Raw genomic sequence first — 17,422 nt, 5'->3', positions numbered from 1 at the left:
TCTTCAGAGCCTTGGAGCTCCCCATCTGGTCCATCCCTTGATTCAACGGATACAGCAGTCCCTCCATTCTTTCGCTGATAATGGTGGTTCTGTCAGCTTTCTGTGGGTTCCCGGACATGTAGGAGTGCCTGGGAATGAGGCTGCGGATGCTGCAGCCAAGGCTGCAGTCCTCCTGCCTCGGCCACCCTCCCATTGTGTCCCATCATCTGACGTTCGTGGGGATGTATGTAAGAGGCTTGTGTCGTTGTGGTGGGATGCTTGGTCATCCCTCCAAGGAAACAAGCTCCGGGCAGTTAAACCGCTCCCAACTGCTTGGACTACCTCCTCCCGACCATCTCGGCGAGAGGAGGTCCTTCTGACCAGGTTGCGGATTGGGCATTGCCGGTTTAGCCACCGCTACCTGCTCTCCGGTGACCCAGCCCCGCAGTGCCCTTGTGGTCAGGCATTAACAGTGCGCCATTTTTTATTGTGTCCCCGTTATAGTCAATTTCGTGTTGTCCTGTCCCTGCCATCTACTTTACCAGATGTTTTAGCTGATGACGCTCGAGCAGCTGCTCGAATTCTGCGTTTTATAACTTTAACTGGCTTGTCCAAAGACATTTAACCTTTTTACTTATTTTATCCGCATCTTTGTCAGGTCCTTCTGATGTCCCCCAATCCCCTTGAGTTTTACTAGATTCCATGTGCTCTAACAACAGTGACTGGGCGCTAATGACCTCAGCAGTTGAGCGCCCTTAAACCCTAAGAAAAAAAAAAAAAAAAAAAAACTTCTAAGGAGCTGCACATCAACCTTGATATTGTGACAGGTAGGGCACAAGAGAGCCATTGAAGTCTTTTACCTGCAAGTTTTTTGTGATCTATCGAATTGTACGACGAATATTTTGCCTCTGAAAATGATCGTACTCAGAGGAGCTCGTCGTAATGTTGGGAGTCGTGTTGTTCATTACGGCACCCATCATTGCTTGCTACCACTGTACTATCCTCTGTTGATGACCAAAATTGTGTTCCACCTCCATCAATTGAACTAGAAGAATGTTGATTAAATAGGGTTCTGAGTCTGATGGCATTTGGGATCTGGCACCCCTGGCATCATCATGGGGTAGAATTCTCCTGAGGTCACTCCTTTTACTACTCTTTAATTACTTTAAAGTACTGGAGCATTAGAGGACTTACCTGCTGCAGCAGTAGGATCTGACAAGGAACCAGCAGCTGTGGGACCTGTTGTCCATATCTCATTCATCTATTGGCATTTGTCAGGTTACTGTGCAACCTAATGCTTTTGTTCACAGTAACAAAATTGTAAAGCGAAAATAATCAAATGAAACTACAGTAGTGTATGTGTTCTCCAGTGGTTTTATAGTAACAACCTACATACTGAGACTCTATGAAGTGCTGTTAGTTTTTGGGGAATACTGAGTGGGCTGTGGCATGAATCGGAGTTCAGATTGACGAGTGAAGCATGCAGGATAATTGGTGAGGTTATGCAAAACAACTTTGCCATCTTATTAACTATAGTGGTTAGCACATCTGCCTAATGAGCAGGGGGCTTGGGTTCAAATCCTGCCTTTCACAATTAATTTTCATTCTTTGAAGTCTCCATGTATATATCATTGGTGTTTGAGGCCTCTGGAACTATGTAGTTCCACTCGAGTAAATTATGTTGCTTTAGTGTTTTCACTACTAACGTAGGTGTCTGGTTGCGTAACCTTCCATTGTGCCCTAAAGAAATATGAGAATCACAAGGGAAAGTCAATGACTAAATTCCAAAACACCAATAAATGTCAAATATTAAACCGGATGATATGGTAACAGGCTATTAGGATAGGGATGTACTGACAACTACAGAGGTTAATATTATAGATAGTGTAATAAATGTGATTTGAAATAGCAGTGCAGTCAGAAGAAGCAGAGCGTGTACAGGCAGTGTCCTTGTGCTGTGTGCCACAACGTTGGCAGGAAAAATTAATCCCTTTTAATAGTTATTGCTGAATTGCTATTCAGTACCAAAAATCAGTATTCAGAATGAATACACATTACCAAGTTCCAAACCGATGCACTGACCACTTCAGCACACAGATGACACATCATACGCTGAAGTTCTTAATGCATTACCCAGGCAAGAACAGCGACCAAAAGATGACAACACATGCTCGACCTGATCCCTCCTCAACTATCTTGTCAATGACATCCTTCATCCACAGTTAGCGCATGCCTGACCACCATTCCAAATTTCATATGGATTTTCAAATATCGCAAATGTGAAGAACACAGTTGTTCAGATAGTAGTAACTGAACACCATTAGTTGTTGTTGCAGTTGTTGTTGTCTGCAGTCCTGAGATTGGTTTGATGCAGCTCTACATGCTACTCTATCCTGTGCAAGCTTCTTCTGAATCTGCTTAGTGTATTCATCTCTTGGTCTCCCTCTACAGTTTTTACCCTCCATGCTGTCCTCCAATACTAAATTGGTGATCCCTCGATGTCTCAGAACATGTCCTACCAACCGATCCCTTCTTCTAGTCAAGTTGTGCCACAAGCTCCTCTTCTCCCCAATTCTATTCAATACCTCCTCATTAGTTATGTGATCTACCGATCTAATCCTCAGCATTCTTCTGTAGCACCACGTTTCGAAAGCTTCTATTATCTACTTGTCCGAACTATTTATCGCCCACATTTCACTTCCATATGTGGCAACACTCCATACAAATACTTTCAGAAACGACTTCCTGACACTTAAATCTATACTCGATGTTAACAAATTTCTCTTCTTCAGAAACTCTTCCCTTGCCATTGCTAGTCTACATTTTATATCCTCTCTACTTCGACCATCAACAGTTATTTTGCTCCCCAAATAGCAAAACTCCTTTACTACTTTAAGTGTCTCACTTCCTAATCTAATTCCCTCAGCATCACCCGACTTAATTAGACTACATTCCATTATCCTCGTTTTGCTTTTGTTGATGTTCATTTTATACCCTCCTTTCAAGACACTGTCAATTCTGTTCAACTGCTCTTCCAAGTCTTTTGCTGTCCCTGATGTTCGCCGATGACATTGTAATTCTGTCGGTTTTTATTTCTTCCCCATGGATTTTAATACCTACTCCGAACTTTTCTTTTGTTTCCTTTATTGCTTGCTCAATATACAGATTGAATAACATCGGGGATAGGCTACAACCCTGTCTCACTCCCTTCCCAACCACTGCTTCCCTTTTATACCCCTTAACTCTTATATCTGCCATCTGATTTATGTACTAATTGTAAATAGCCTTTCGCTCCCAGTATTTTACCCCTGCCACCTTCAGAATTAGACAAAGCTTTTGATAATGTTGACTGGAATTCTTTCTTTCTAAGTCTACAAATGTTCGAAACGTAGGGTCAGTATTGCCTCATATGTTCCAACATTTCTACGGAATCCAAACTGATCTTCATCGAGGTCAGCTTCTATCAGTTTTCCCATTTGTTTGTAAAGAATTCACATTAGTAATTTGCAGCTGTGACGAATTAAACTGAGAGTTCGGTAATTTTCACATCTGTCCATGCCTGCTTTCTTTGGGATTGGAATTGTTATATTCTTCTAGAAGTCTGAGGGAATTTCGCCTGTCTCATACATCTTGCTCACCAGATGGTAGAGTTTCATAAGGACTGGCTCTCCCAAGATTGTCAGTAGTTCTAATGGAATTTTGTCTACTCACGGGGCCTTGTTTCAACTTAAATCTTTCAGTGCTCTGTCAAACTCTTCATGCAGTATCATATCTCCCATTTCATCTTCATCTACATCCTCTTCCATTTCCATAATAATGCCCTCAAGTACATCGCCCTTGTATAGACCCTCTATATACTCCTTCCACCTTTCTGCTTTCCCTTCTTTGCTTAGAACTGGGTTTCCATCTGAGCTCTTGATATTCATGCAAGTGGTTCTCCTTTCTCCAAAGGTCTCTATAATTTCCCTGTAGGCAGTATCTATCTTACCCCTAGTGAGATAAGCCTCTACATCCTTACATTTGTCCACTAGCCATCCCTTCTTAGCCATTTTGCACTTCCTGTCAATATCATTTTTGAGACGTTTGTATTCCTTTTTGCCTGCTTCATTTACTGCATTTTTATATTTTCTCCTTTCATCAATTAAATTCAATATTTCATCTGTTATCCATGGATTTCTACTAGCCCTCGTCTTTTTACCTACTTGATCCTCTGCTGCCTTCACTATTTCATCCCTCAAAGCTACCCATTCTTCTTCTACTGTATTTCTTTCCCCCATTCCTGTCAATTGTTCCCTTATGCTCTCCCTGAAACTCTGTACAACCTCTGGTTCTTTCAGTTTATCCAGGTCCCATCTCCTTAAATTCCCACCTTTTTGCAGTTTCTTCAGTTTTAATCTACAGTTCATAACCAGTAGATTGTGGTTAGAGTCCACATCTGCCCCCTGGAAATGTCTTACAATATAAAACCTGGGTCCTAAATCTGTCGTACCGTTATATAATCTGATACCTTTTTGTATCTCCATTCATTGTAGGTACATATTACATTTTATGTTCTGCATGAACTGAAAATGTGATAGCTGCTCTATAGATCATTTTTACTCTTCTCTTGTTTTATTCATTTATCTTTCTTGTAAATCTTAATCCGCAAATTGCTGTTTGAATGAATATAAAAGCAAAAACAGGTTAAATTCTGTAAATAATGGAGGTACTGCCAGTGACCTGAACACGGTAGTGACACAGGTCAACACCATAGAGATGGGAGATAAATGCTACTACTTGTTCCAGGTTTCAAAATAAAAGGAGGAGGTGAGAGCTAAACTTTTTGTGGTTGGAGAATCAGGTAATTTAACACTCAGATAGTGAATGTTCTAATCCGACCCACACTGTAGCACAAAGGGATGGCAGTGTGAATTTACTAACTGATGCTCATGTGCAGTGATGTGGTTTACTGTGCAATGTGACCAACTGGAAGATGAAGGTATAACTGGAACAACACAGGCTTTCTGTTGAATGGAACATGTTACGTGTTTAAACGAATACCCTTCAGTCTGTCAGGATCATCAGTGGTCTTTATGACGGAACTCACAGAAGTTCTAAGAGAAGAACTGACACACTCAGCATTATGTAGGTCATATTCTTATTAGTGCTGCCTTTAGGGAGAACATTTAGACACACTGTGCTATGTAATTTAAGCATTTAGTGTAGCACGAGTCACATTAAAGATGGATAAAAAAGAATTCACCAAGTCACAAAACAATTTCCTTGGGCACATTTCTTTGTGCAGGATCATATCTGATCTGACAAAAATAGAACCAGAGGGAAAATTTCCTGCGCCAAAATACTGTAGACAACTGAAAGTCACACAGTGTATGTAATTTCTATCACAGTTTTCAACCTCAAAGTTGTTCATCTTCACAAGTCGATCTCCATTTGGAAATGGAATAAGGAATATCAAGAAGCATTTAAGTTAATTAAAAAACCAGCTGTGTGAGACACCGATACTTCATCATTCTAATTTAAGCAAAATTTCTACATTGGTTCTGATTTTGTTTATTTTTCCCTTGGTGCAGGAAAGTGTGAGGGTAACTGAGTCATTGAAAATTTCACTGTAGCATTCACAATTAGTGTACTCACAAACTCAATCACTCACTGGGAGACGTAGTACATAGTTACTGGAAGAGATGCACTTTCCATGGCAAAGTTTTGCTGTTACTGGGATGTCATATTGTCACATAATAAAACACTTTGATTCTTACTAAATTGGTGACTACTATCCAGCAGACCAAACCAATTGAGAGTTAGAATTTGAAGGTTGTGATTTTTAAATTCAGTGTATACCAGTACAACAAAAATAATATCTCAGCAAAACCAAGTGCTAATTCTTGTTGAGAGAAATTTAGGAGGTGAGCATCTTAGAGAAAATTTTGTATGTAATACCAGATGGGAGTAGGTGGTGGTTGAAATTCTTAAGAGGAATAATAAAAATATGGTGATCCTGATGCAGACAATGGTTTTAATGGAAGCATTATTTTCTCGTTGGGAAAAAAAAGAAAGAAAAAAAAGGAAAAAAATTGTGCTCAATGATGGTAGACGAGCAGGAGCTTAAAAAACGGGGCTGAACATTTTACATCAACTGCATTCACAATCACCCCCCCTCCCCCCCCCCCCCCCCCCCCCCAAACGACGAAGTGTGGGAGCCTAATTAGCAAAAGTAAACCACAAAAAGTTTAGCTCTCACCTCCTCCTTTTATTTTGAAACCTGGAACAAGTAGTAGCATTTATCTCCCATCTCTATGGTGTTGACATGTGTCACTACCGTGTTCAGGTCACTGGCAGTACCTCCATTATTTACAGAATTTAACCTGTTTTTGCTTTTATATTCATTCAAACAGCAATTTGCGGATTAACATTTACAAGAAAGATAAATGAATAAAACAAGAGAAGAGTAAAAATGATCTATAGAGCAGCTATCACATTTTCAGTTCATGCAGAACATAAAATGTAATATGTACCTACAATGAATGGAGATACAAAAAGGTATCAGATTATATAACGGTACGACAGATTTAGGACCCAGGTTTTATATTGTAAGACATTTCCAGGGGGCAGATGTGGACTCTAACCACAATCTACTGGTTATGAACTGTAGACTAAAACTGAAGAAACTGCAAAAAGGTGGGAATTTAAGGAGATGGGACCTGGATAAACTGAAAGAACCAGAGGTTGTACAGAGTTTCAGGGAGAGCATAAGGGAACAATTGACAGGAATGGGGGAAAGAAATACAGTAGAAGAAGAATGGGTAGCTTTGAGGGATGAAATAGTGAAGGCAGCAGAGGATCAAGTAGGTAAAAAGACGAGGGCTAGTAGAAATCCATGGATAACAGATGAAATATTGAATTTAATTGATGAAAGGAGAAAATATAAAAATGCAGTAAATGAAGCAGGCAAAAAGGAATACAAACGTCTCAAAAATGATATTGACAGGAAGTGCAAAATGGCTAAGAAGGGATGGCTAGTGGACAAATGTAAGGATGTAGAGGCTTATCTCACTAGGGGTAAGATAGATACTGCCTACAGGGAAATTATAGAGACCTTTGGAGAAAGGAGAACCACTTGCATGAATATCAAGAGCTCAGATGGAAACCCAGTTCTAAGCAAAGAAGGGAAAGCAGAAAGGTGGAAGGAGTATATAGAGGGTCTATACAAGGGCGATGTACTTGAGGGCATTATTATGGAAATGGAAGAGGATGTAGATGAAGATGAAATGGGAGATATGATACTGCATGAAGAGTTTGACAGAGCACTGAAAGATTTAAGTTGAAACAAGGCCCCGTGAGTAGACAATGCCTAAATTTCTCAGAGCTTCCAACCTCCCTATCACTCCATCATTGAAACATATCACTGCATCTAGTACACCATTTTTAATGTATTTAGTCTTAGAAAAACATTGTTGCGTAATCTTTCCCATATGCAATGGTTGAAACTTTCATTTTTATTCTGAGTGCCCCCATGAAGACATTTACTAAGCAAAACAAGGTCACTCACATCTCTAACAATTGGTTTTATTTTATTCATAACAGGCTCAGGAAGAGAATGCTTACAACAATATATTTGAAATTTTTTTTTTGTATGTTTTTTTTGTTTGTTTTTTTTCGTTTTGCTTTATTGTAACCACACCAACAATCTGCTCCTCTAGGGCAAAGTCCGTGAACAGGGTGGTCATCTGTGGGCAACTCATAAAAGTAGGTAGCCCATACTGCTTTTCTCATTGCTGTAACCTCTTCAGAGTTGTTATGGACTGACCATTAGATGACATGCACCTCTGAATAAAGGTCAATTTCAGTTTCTGTCAATCTGCTTTGGCCAGACAGAGATTTTCCATCCGATAGCAACTTTCCTTTCGTTTCTCATCATAGCTTCCTCAATCTAGCACCCATCCTCTTTTGCATATTTCCACAACACTCCAGTTTAATGACTTCATTGTCTATGGTGACACCTTAGTAACAAATTTTGTTGAAAGCTTTAGAGTCTCCATCACCTAGGTACTTCGTATATGTAACATTATAAGTGGGCACCGACCTCTGAAATATTTTTTAGAGCTCCATCACACTACGTACCACCACTATAACCACCATAATTCTTAGAACACTGATGTTAAATACATACTTCAGTGTTACCATCACAGGTGTGGCAGTTCTTAGATAAGCACTCATCATCAACTACTTTTCCATTCTCCAGAGAAGTACCACTTAAAACACCATTCAAGAAACCATGTCCTTGACATTGCTGATGCACTTGATGGGACATGGCAATGTCCCTGGTTCCACTAATATTTACAGTTTCTTTAACTGCACATTTTGTAGATGCCTTGGGCGCAACTGTCAAGGCACCTAAAAGTATTTTTATGTACTTGTTGAACCTAGTTTGAGGAAGAGGAAGGTCCATCAAACCACAAAATATTTGAGTAGCCTTTTCCCTTTTCGTATTGCACACATGCAGGCACTAACTTTAGATTCACACCATATGTATTATGCACAATGTTCAAAGTCATTTTTGAGGTTATTTATTGGAGGATGTACACAGAACAGCTACTTTTGATGCTAAACCTTTTCTGCTAGCTTGTTGGTCAGTTATTTCCAGACAGCGTACACCATCACGCTGCTTACATTTCCCCACTTCCTTTATCAAATAGAAAAAATGCCCTCATCACCAACAAAAAATCCACTACAGACAGCATCATTGTTAACAAAAAATTTTAATCGCATGTATCATCTCTTTGGGGAGAAATTCCCACCAAAGTTACTTTCAACAGTGTGGCTTGCTTTGTCATATATGTAGCACTTGGGCAACAGACATTCAGTAGCACGTGGGTAAACTGTTTCAGCACAACAGTGGTAAATACTAACAAAGATAATCATTTACAGACACTAGAAACCTGTGCTGTTAATAACATGTACAATGTATCATACGAATAGTCACTGGAAACAGTAAGTCCACTGTTCTTCCCAAAATAATACTGTTTTTAGCAACAAAATTGAAACATTTCTGCTCCAAGTTAAAAAATGTGAGACCACTGGACCTTAACAGTTATCAAAGAAGCAGCTTCACTGTACATGGACTACATCTTAATCGTCCCCCCACTGCTGGTCCGGGGTAAGAATAGGCCCGAGGTATTCCTGCCTGTCGTAAGAGGCGACTAAAAGGAGTCCCACCCCCTCAAGAGGGTCGTTAGCGCCTGTGTCCGGAGACGGACGGTTTCACGACCTCTATTTACGGTCATTTTGCATTTTCACTTCTCGTTTCTGCCTTCCTTTGGTTGGTTCCTTTCTTTGCTCTTCTCCACCTCACTGTCTTCCTTACTCTTTCCCTTGTCTTCTTCTCCTTGTCTTCTTCTCCTTGTCTTCTTCTCCTTGTCTTCTTCTCCTTGTCTTCTTCTCCTTGCCGCCCCTTCTCCTCCTTGCCGCCCCTTCTCCTCATTGCCGCCCCTTCTCCTCCTTGCCGCCCCTTCTCCTCCTTGCCGCCCCTTCTCCTCCTTGCCGCCCCTTCTCCTCCTTGCCGGCCCTTCTCCTCCTTGCCGCCCCTTCTCCTCCTTGCCGCCCCTTCTCCTCCTTGCCGCCCCTTCTCCTCCTTGCCGCCCCTTCTCCTCCTTGCCGCCCCTTCTCCTCCTTGCCGCCCCTTCTCCTCGTTTGCTTCCCTTCTCCTCGTTGCTGCCCCTTCTCCTCGTTGCCGCCCGTTCTCCTCGTTGCCGCCCCTTCTCCTCGTTGCCGCCCCTTCTCCTCCTTGCCGCCCCTTCTCCTCCTTGCCGCCCCTTCTCCTCCTTGCCGCCCCTTCTCCTCCTTGCCGCCCCTTCTCCTCCTTGCCGCCCCTTCTCCTCCTTGCCGCCCCTTCTCCTCGTTTGCTTCCCTTCTCCTCGTTGCTGCCCCTTCTCCTCGTTGCCGCCCGTTCTCCTCGTTGCCGCCCCTTCTCCTCGTTGCCGCCCCTTCTCCTCGTTGCCGCCCCTTCTCATTGCCCTGCCTGGTCTCCGCCTCGGCGTTTGAGACAGTTTGTCCTCTCTCCCTCTCTCTCTCTCTCTCTCTCTTCTTCCTTCCTCCCTGTGTGTGCCTGAAGGTCGACCCGACGGGGTAACGCGTAATTCCCCGCCCTGTTTAGACATGTAAGGCACGCACGTACCCCCTGGTAAAGGCCAGGCCCAGGGAGGGGTGATTGCCTGAGCTGATACCTTCTGACCATGCCGATTGGTCTCTCTGTCTGTTTCTCGGGAGGTGTGACCTGAGGTGTAAACATTCACCTAAGGCGGGAGTGCCCCCTGAGAGGGTCCCCACAAGGAAGGCCCCCCTGCGGGTCCGGGGATAAGAATAGGCCCGAGGTATTCCTGCCTGTCGTAAGAGGCGACTAAAAGGAGTCCCACCCCCTCAAGGGGGTCGTTAGCGCCAGCGTCCCTAGACGGACGGTTCCACGACCTCTATTTGCGGTCATTTTGCTTTTTCACTTCTCGTTTCTTCCTTCCTTTGGTTGGTTCCTTTCTTTGCTCTTTACCACCTCCCTGTCTTCATTACTCTTTCCTTGTCTTCTTCTCCTTGCCTTCTCATTGCCCTCTTCTCCTTGCCTTCTCATTGCCTCCTTCTCCTTGCCTTGTCTTTACCTGTGCGTGTTTGAAGGCCGACCCACACGTTCGCACGCGTAGCCGGTGACGGGGTAACGCGTAATTCCCCGCCCTGGGTAGACATGTAAGGCACGCGCGTACCCCCTGGTGAAGGCCAGGCCTGGGGAGGGGTGATTGCCTCAGCTGATACCTTCTGACCATGCCGATTGGTCCCTCCATCTGGTTCTCGGGAGGTGTGACCTGAGGTGTAAACATTCACCTAAGGCGGGAGTGCCCTCTGAGAGGGTCCCCACAAGGAAGGAGCGCGCCATCGGAGATGCTGGCAATCATGGGGGATTCCTCCGCAACGGATTTCACTCCATCTGTCTCGACTTCAGCCCAAAAACGGAAACGTGACCAGCCACCAGTGACAAAAGTACTACTGCCTGCCCCACAGTTCCTCGTCATTTCTCGATCTGAGGACGGAAAGGAGTTATCCTCTGTCAACCCTTTCGTTATCCAGAAGGGCGTAGATGCCATAGCCGGATCTGTCAAATCTTGTACCGGGTTGTGTAACGGTACCTTATTACTAGAAACTGAGAGCGCCTTTCAGGCACAGAAACTGCTTCGGGCCACAATCCTGTACACGTTCCCTGTGCGGGTGGAGGCTCACCGAACTTTGAATTTGTCTCGTGGTGTGGTCTATACTAGGTCCCTCGACGGACTAACTGACGAGGAGATTCAATCTTTCCTCGCTGAGCAGGGCGTGACAGCTGTCCATAGGGTCATGAAAAAGGTCAACAATGACCTTGTACCGACCCGGACACTTTTCTTGACCTTCGATAGTGTTAAGCTGCCATCGCGCATCAAGGTGGGCTACGAGGTTATTTCTGTTCGCCCCTATGTCCCGACGCCTACGCACTGCTACCAGTGTCAGCGTTTCAATCACACTCGACAGTCTTGTTCCAATGCGGCTAAATGTGTCACTTGAGGCAGGGATGCCCATGAGGGTGACAGTTCACACAACGAGGAGACGGAGGTGGACAGTCAGGGTGACCATGCCGCATCCTCCCGCGACTGTCCTGTCTATAAGGAAGAGCGCTGTATTCAAGAAATTCGGGTCAAAGGGAAAGTGTCCACCTCGGCTGCTCGCAAGCTATTGGCTAGTAGGAAGCACACGCTGCTCCCAGCGGGGAAATACAGTACTGTCCTTGCCTCTCCTCGGACTACCAGGGAGGTGGCAACCCAGACATGCGATCTGACCTTCAGCACCACGGTCGTCCGTTCGGCCAGTGCTAAGATCGCCCGGTCGACGTCTCCTCTTCCTCCCGTCACCCCTCAGACACAAGCACCTTCATCATCTTCTGCCAAGACGAAGACCCAGAAGTCAGATGCACGGGCCTTCAAGAAGGAACCGTCCCGTGCAGACTTCCTCCGTACCTCGACCTCCCAGCCTTCGACCGGTACTTCCACCAAACGTCCTTGCAAGAAGGCTCATAGGAAGCACAGTTCTCCTTCTCCGCCATGGCGCATTTCTTCTCCTGCACCACCCAGCAGTTGCCGCCCCAGGCCGTCATCCATTTCGCCTGGCCGCACCGCTGGTAGCCGAACATATGGCCGTTCACCGGCGGAGGAAGCTCCCCCTCCCGGCCATCTTCCCAAGATGGCCGATGAACCTATAGACCCAATGGACGATGACTGTCCGCCTACTGATAGCGGCGGCAGTGCTCGCTCGAAGCCAGGCCCTCCGCGGCCTTGAGGTGACCCCTTCTTTTATCTTCCTTTTCTTACGATGGCACTTATTCACTGGAATATTCGCAGCATTCGCTCCAATCGAGAGGACTTGAAGTTGCTGCTCCGCTTGCACCATCTGCTCGTCGTAGCCCTCCAGGAAACGAAGCTACGCCCATGTGATCAAATTGCCTTGGCACACTACACCTCTGTGCGTTTCGACCTACCCCCTGTGGTAGGTATCCCGGCTCATGGAGGGGTTATGTTGCTGGTCCGGGACGATATTTACTACGATCCCATCACGTTGCACACTGGCCTGCAGGCAGTTGCCATCCGCATTACTCTCCCCAATTTTATATTTTCCATTTGTACCGTTTACACTCCATCGTCATCTGCCGTTACCAGGGCAGACATGATGCAACTTATCGCTTAGCTACCTGCACCATTTTTGTTAACTGGAGACTTCAATGCCCACCATCCCCTTCGGGGCTCTCCAGCATCCTGCCCGAGGGGCTCCCTGTTAGCAGACCTTTTCAACCAGCGCCCCTACTTTTCTTTCGGACACATCTCACACCTATTCCCATTTAGACCTCTCTATATGTACTCCCCAACTTGCACGCCGGTTTGAGTGGTATGCACTTTCTGATACACATTCGAGTGACCACTTCCCGTGTGTTATCCATCTCCTGCAGCATACCCCCTCTCCATGCTCCTCTAGTTGGACCATCTCCAAGTCAGACTGGGGGCTCTTCTCTTCCAGGGCGACCTTTCAGGATCAAACCTTCACAAGCTGCGATCGTCAGGTCGCACACCTCACGGAAGTCATTCTCGCTGCTGCTGAATATTCCATCCCTCACCCTACTTCCTCTCCACGTCGCGTACCGGTCCCCTGGTGGACTGCAGCATGTAGAGACGATTTACGTGCTCGTCGACGTGCCTTACGCACCTTTAAACGCCACCCTACAGTGGCGAATTGTATCAACTATAAACGATTACGTGCTCAGTGTCGTCGTATTATTAAAGAAAGCAAGACAGCCAACAGTTTGACTCCTCCTTCTGTTGTCTGAGGTGGCCTGCGCCGGCTATCTGGCACTAAGGTCCACTCACCAGTTTCTGGCTTGACGGTCGCGAATGACGTCCTTGTGGCCCCTGAGGATGTCTCCAATGCCTTCGGCCGCTTTTTCGCCGAGGTTTCGAGCTCCGCTCATTACCACCCTGCCTTCCTCCCCCGCAAACAGGCAGAGGAGGCTAGGCCACCTAACTTCCGCTCCTCGAATCGTGAAAGTTATAATGCCCCATTCACCATGCAGGAACTCGACAACGCACTTGGCGATCACGGTCCTCCGCTCCAGGGCCTGATTCTATTCATATTCAGATGCTGAAGAACCTTTCTCCTGCGGGTAAAGTTTTTCTTCTTCGTACTTACAATCGCATCTGCACTGAGGGACATGTTCCCACATGCTGGCGCGAGTCGATTGTTGTCCCGATTCCTAAGCTGGGGAAGGACAAGGACTTGCCTTCCAGTTATCGACCCATATCGCTTACCAGCTGTGTCTGTAAAGTGATGGAGCGAATGGTTAACTCTCGATTGGTTTGGCTGCTCGAGTCTCGACGCCTACTTACCAATGTACAATGTGGATTTCGTAGGAGCCGCTCTGCTGTTGACCATCTGGTTACCTTGTCGACCTTAATTATGAATAACTTCTTGCGGAAGCGCCCGACCGCGGCTGTGTCCTTTGATTTGGAGAAGGCTTACGACACCTGTTGGAGGGCGGGCATTCTCCGCACCATGCATACATGGGGCCTTCGTGGTCGCCTCCCTCTTTTTATTCGTTCCTTTTTAATGGATCGACAGTTCAGGATACGTGTGGGTTCTGTCCTGTCAGACACCTTTCGCCAGGAGAATGGGGTGCCACAGGGCTCAGTTTTGAGCGTCGCTCTCTTCGCCATCGCGATCAATCCAATAATGGATTGCCTCCCAGCTGATGTATCGGCTCCCTTTTCGTGGACGATTTTACCATCTATTGCAGCGCGCAGTCTACACGTGTCCTGGAGCGCTGTCTTCAGCGTTCTCTTGACCGTCTTTACTCCTGGAGTGTCGCCAATGGCTTCCATTTTTCTGCCGAGAAGACGGTCTGTATTAACTTCTGGCGCTACAAAGAGTTTCTGCCACCGTCCTTACGACTCGGTCCCATTGCTCTCCCAATCGTGGGGACAACAAAATTTTTAGGTCTTACATTTGACAGGAAACTTAGCTGGTCTCACATGTGTCATATTTGGCTGCCCGTTGTACCCGTTCTTTAAATGTCCTCCATGTTCTCAGTGGTATGTCGTGGGGAGCGGATCGAACCGTCCTGCTTCGTCTATATCGGTCGATCGTCCGCTCCAAGCTGGATTATGGGAGCTTCGTATACTCCTCTGCACGGCCATCCATCTTACGCCGCCTCAACTCCATACATCGGGGTTTACGACTTGCGATCAGAGCGTTTTATAATAGTCCTGTAGAGAGTCGTCATGCTGACGCTGGTGAATTGCCACTCACCTACCGGCGCGATATACTGCTTTGTCGGTATGCCTGTCGCCTACTGTCAATGCCCGATTACCTGTCTTATCGTTCCTTTTTTGAGGACTCTCTCGACCGTCAATACGGGTTGTATGTCTCTGCCCTGCTACCCCCTGGAGTTCGCGTTCGTCGCCTCCTTCAACAGCTTAATTTTTCACTCCCTGCAACCTTTCAAGTGGGCGAGAGCCACACACCACCTTGGCTCCAGGCTCAGGTCCGCGTTCACCTTGACCTCAGCTCGCTCCCAAAAGAGGTTACCCCCGGTTCGGTCTACCACTCCCGTCTTGTTGAACTTCGTTCGAAGTTCATCAATATGACCTTCATTTATACAGATGGCTCAAAGACCAATGACGGGGTCGGGTGTTCTTTTATTGTCGGGGCACAAAGTTTCAAATACTGGCTCCATGGCCATTGTTCGGTCTTCACAGCTGAGCTCTTTGCCCTCTACCAGGCTGTTCTTTACATCTGCCGCCACAGACATTCTGCTTATGTCATCTGCTCCGATTCCCTGAGCGCCATCCAGAGCCTCAGTGATCCGTATCCGGTTCACCCTTTCGTGCACCGGATCCAATGCTCTCTTCAGCAGCTGGTGGACGTCGGTTCTCCAGTAAGCTTTATGTGGGTCCCTGGCCATGTCGGTATCCCTGGGAACGAAGCTGCAGATGCCGTGGCCAAGGCTGCGGTCCTCCAGCCTCGGACAGCTTCTTGTTGTGTCCCTTCATCAGATTGTAGCAGGGTTATTTGTCGGCGCATTTTATCGCTGTGGCATGCCGATTGGGCTGCACTTACAGACAACAAGCTTCGGGCCTTGAAGCCTCTTCCCGTGGCTTGGACGTCCTCCTCCCGCCCTTCTCGGTGGGAGGAGGTCGTTTTGGCCCGGTTACGCATTGGACACTGCCGGTTCAGCCATTGCCATCTGCTGACGGCTGCGCCGGCGCCGTTCTGCCCATGTGGGCAATTGCTGACGGTCCGCCACATTTTAATGTCCTGTCCGGATTTTAACACACTGCGTCTAGATCTTAACCTGCCATGTACTCTAGATGCCATTTTAGCGGATGACCCATGAGCAGCTGCTCGCGTTCTTCGTTTTATCAATTTGACAAACCTCTCTAAGGACATTTGATGACGCTGTATTTTAATCCTATGCCTGTCAGTCTGTCTTTTATCGTGTTTTCCCTTTTAGTAGTTGTTTTAAACTTGTGCCTCGTGGTGCATTCTTAATGTAGTCAGGGCGATAATGACCATTGAAGTTGTACGCCCTAAAACCACAAAAAAAAAAAAAAAAAAAAAAATCTTAATCGTCTGGGCAAGAATACTCTAGCAACTGACATCAACAGAGCTATTTAGGAAACAAAATGCGATAATTCAAATGTGATACCTTGTATCTCAGATGTCATACACACGAAAGACGGAAGTGATAATTATATAGGCCTGCAGAGCAAGCAAACAGAAATAATTCCTCACTGCAGTGTCAAGACTGTTGATTTTTAAGGATAAAAAAGTCCCTCAGTGTTCCCAATTTAGAAACTATCAGTTTGTGTGATAATGTTAACCTTGAGAAGGATATATCCTCTCATGATTGTACTAATGTATCATTTTGATATTATAATGTTGAGGGCTTGGGTAACAAAATCGATGTATTTGAGGCCTTAGTTACAGATCTAGCTCCACATGTAATCGTGGTTACAGAGCATCAAAAAGCTAACCATAATATTCAGTATTATAAGTTACAGGAGTATAATCTTACATCGTTTTTTTGTAGAACAGAACATAAAGGAGGGGGTGTTGCTACTTACGTAAGGAAATGTAACCTAATAAGTTCTGTAGAAAAAGTATCATGGGTTAAGGATTATTGTATCAAGAAAGACTTTGAAGCAGTGATAATTAAGTTAATGATTGTATCCGTCCCACTTATTGTGCTAGGTATATATCGAGCCCCTTCTAGTAATCTCGAGGTTTTCCTGGAAGCACTGGATAGTGTATTGGGGAAGCTAAGCAAGGGTGGCAGTTCAGTAAATATTGTAATGTTAGGAGACTTTAATATAAACACACTAAGCAACAGCCAGGAATGCAAAGGTTTACAAGACTGCATAAGATCCTATGATATTAAAGATCTACTTGGTCATGTGCCCGCTACAATAACTGTGCCGAAACAACATTTTCATAATTGGTCATCACATGATCTATGGAACTGCTGCTTGACTCAGACTGTAAACGGGCACATATCTGATCATCTAGGACAATTATTAGCGATTGGTTGTCTTAATAAACTTAAGGAAAACAAAAAATTTGAGAATAGAAGATTATTTTCTGAATACATCACCACCTTGCTAAAGAATACTTTATAAACTGATTCCCAAGATTCTTGATCCAGAGAAAGGGGAGTTGACAGCAAATGGGAAGTATTTGTAAAAATTTTAACTAGACATATTGATATTACTATCCCGGCAAAGAATATGAATGTAAATAAAAATAAACCTCCAGTAGTCAAACGTGTAAAACTTGATGAGAAAACGAAAAGACTCAAAGAAGGAATGGAGCATATGTATAAGCTACACAGAGAAAC

At 45.3% G+C, this 17,422-nt stretch overlaps 1 protein-coding gene across 1 annotated transcript in view; it reads right to left on the bottom strand.

Annotated features, from left to right (window-relative positions):
- Positions 1–17,422, bottom strand: part of LOC124712493 (uncharacterized PE-PGRS family protein PE_PGRS54-like) — a 180,368-nt gene that overhangs the window by 97,670 nt on the left and 65,276 nt on the right. Inside the window, exon 2 of the mRNA XM_047242787.1 lies at positions 9,341–9,908. Coding sequence (XP_047098743.1) covers positions 9,341–9,908 — 568 coding nt within the window. The remainder of the gene's footprint in view (positions 1–9,340; positions 9,909–17,422) is intronic.

Source organism: Schistocerca piceifrons, chromosome 8 (genome assembly GCF_021461385.2).
Source record: "Schistocerca piceifrons isolate TAMUIC-IGC-003096 chromosome 8, iqSchPice1.1, whole genome shotgun sequence".
NCBI classification, from domain to species: Eukaryota; Metazoa; Arthropoda; class Insecta; order Orthoptera; family Acrididae; genus Schistocerca; species Schistocerca piceifrons.
The sequence above is the reverse complement of the archived record's forward strand: the minus strand, read 5'-3'. Positions and strand labels throughout refer to the sequence as shown.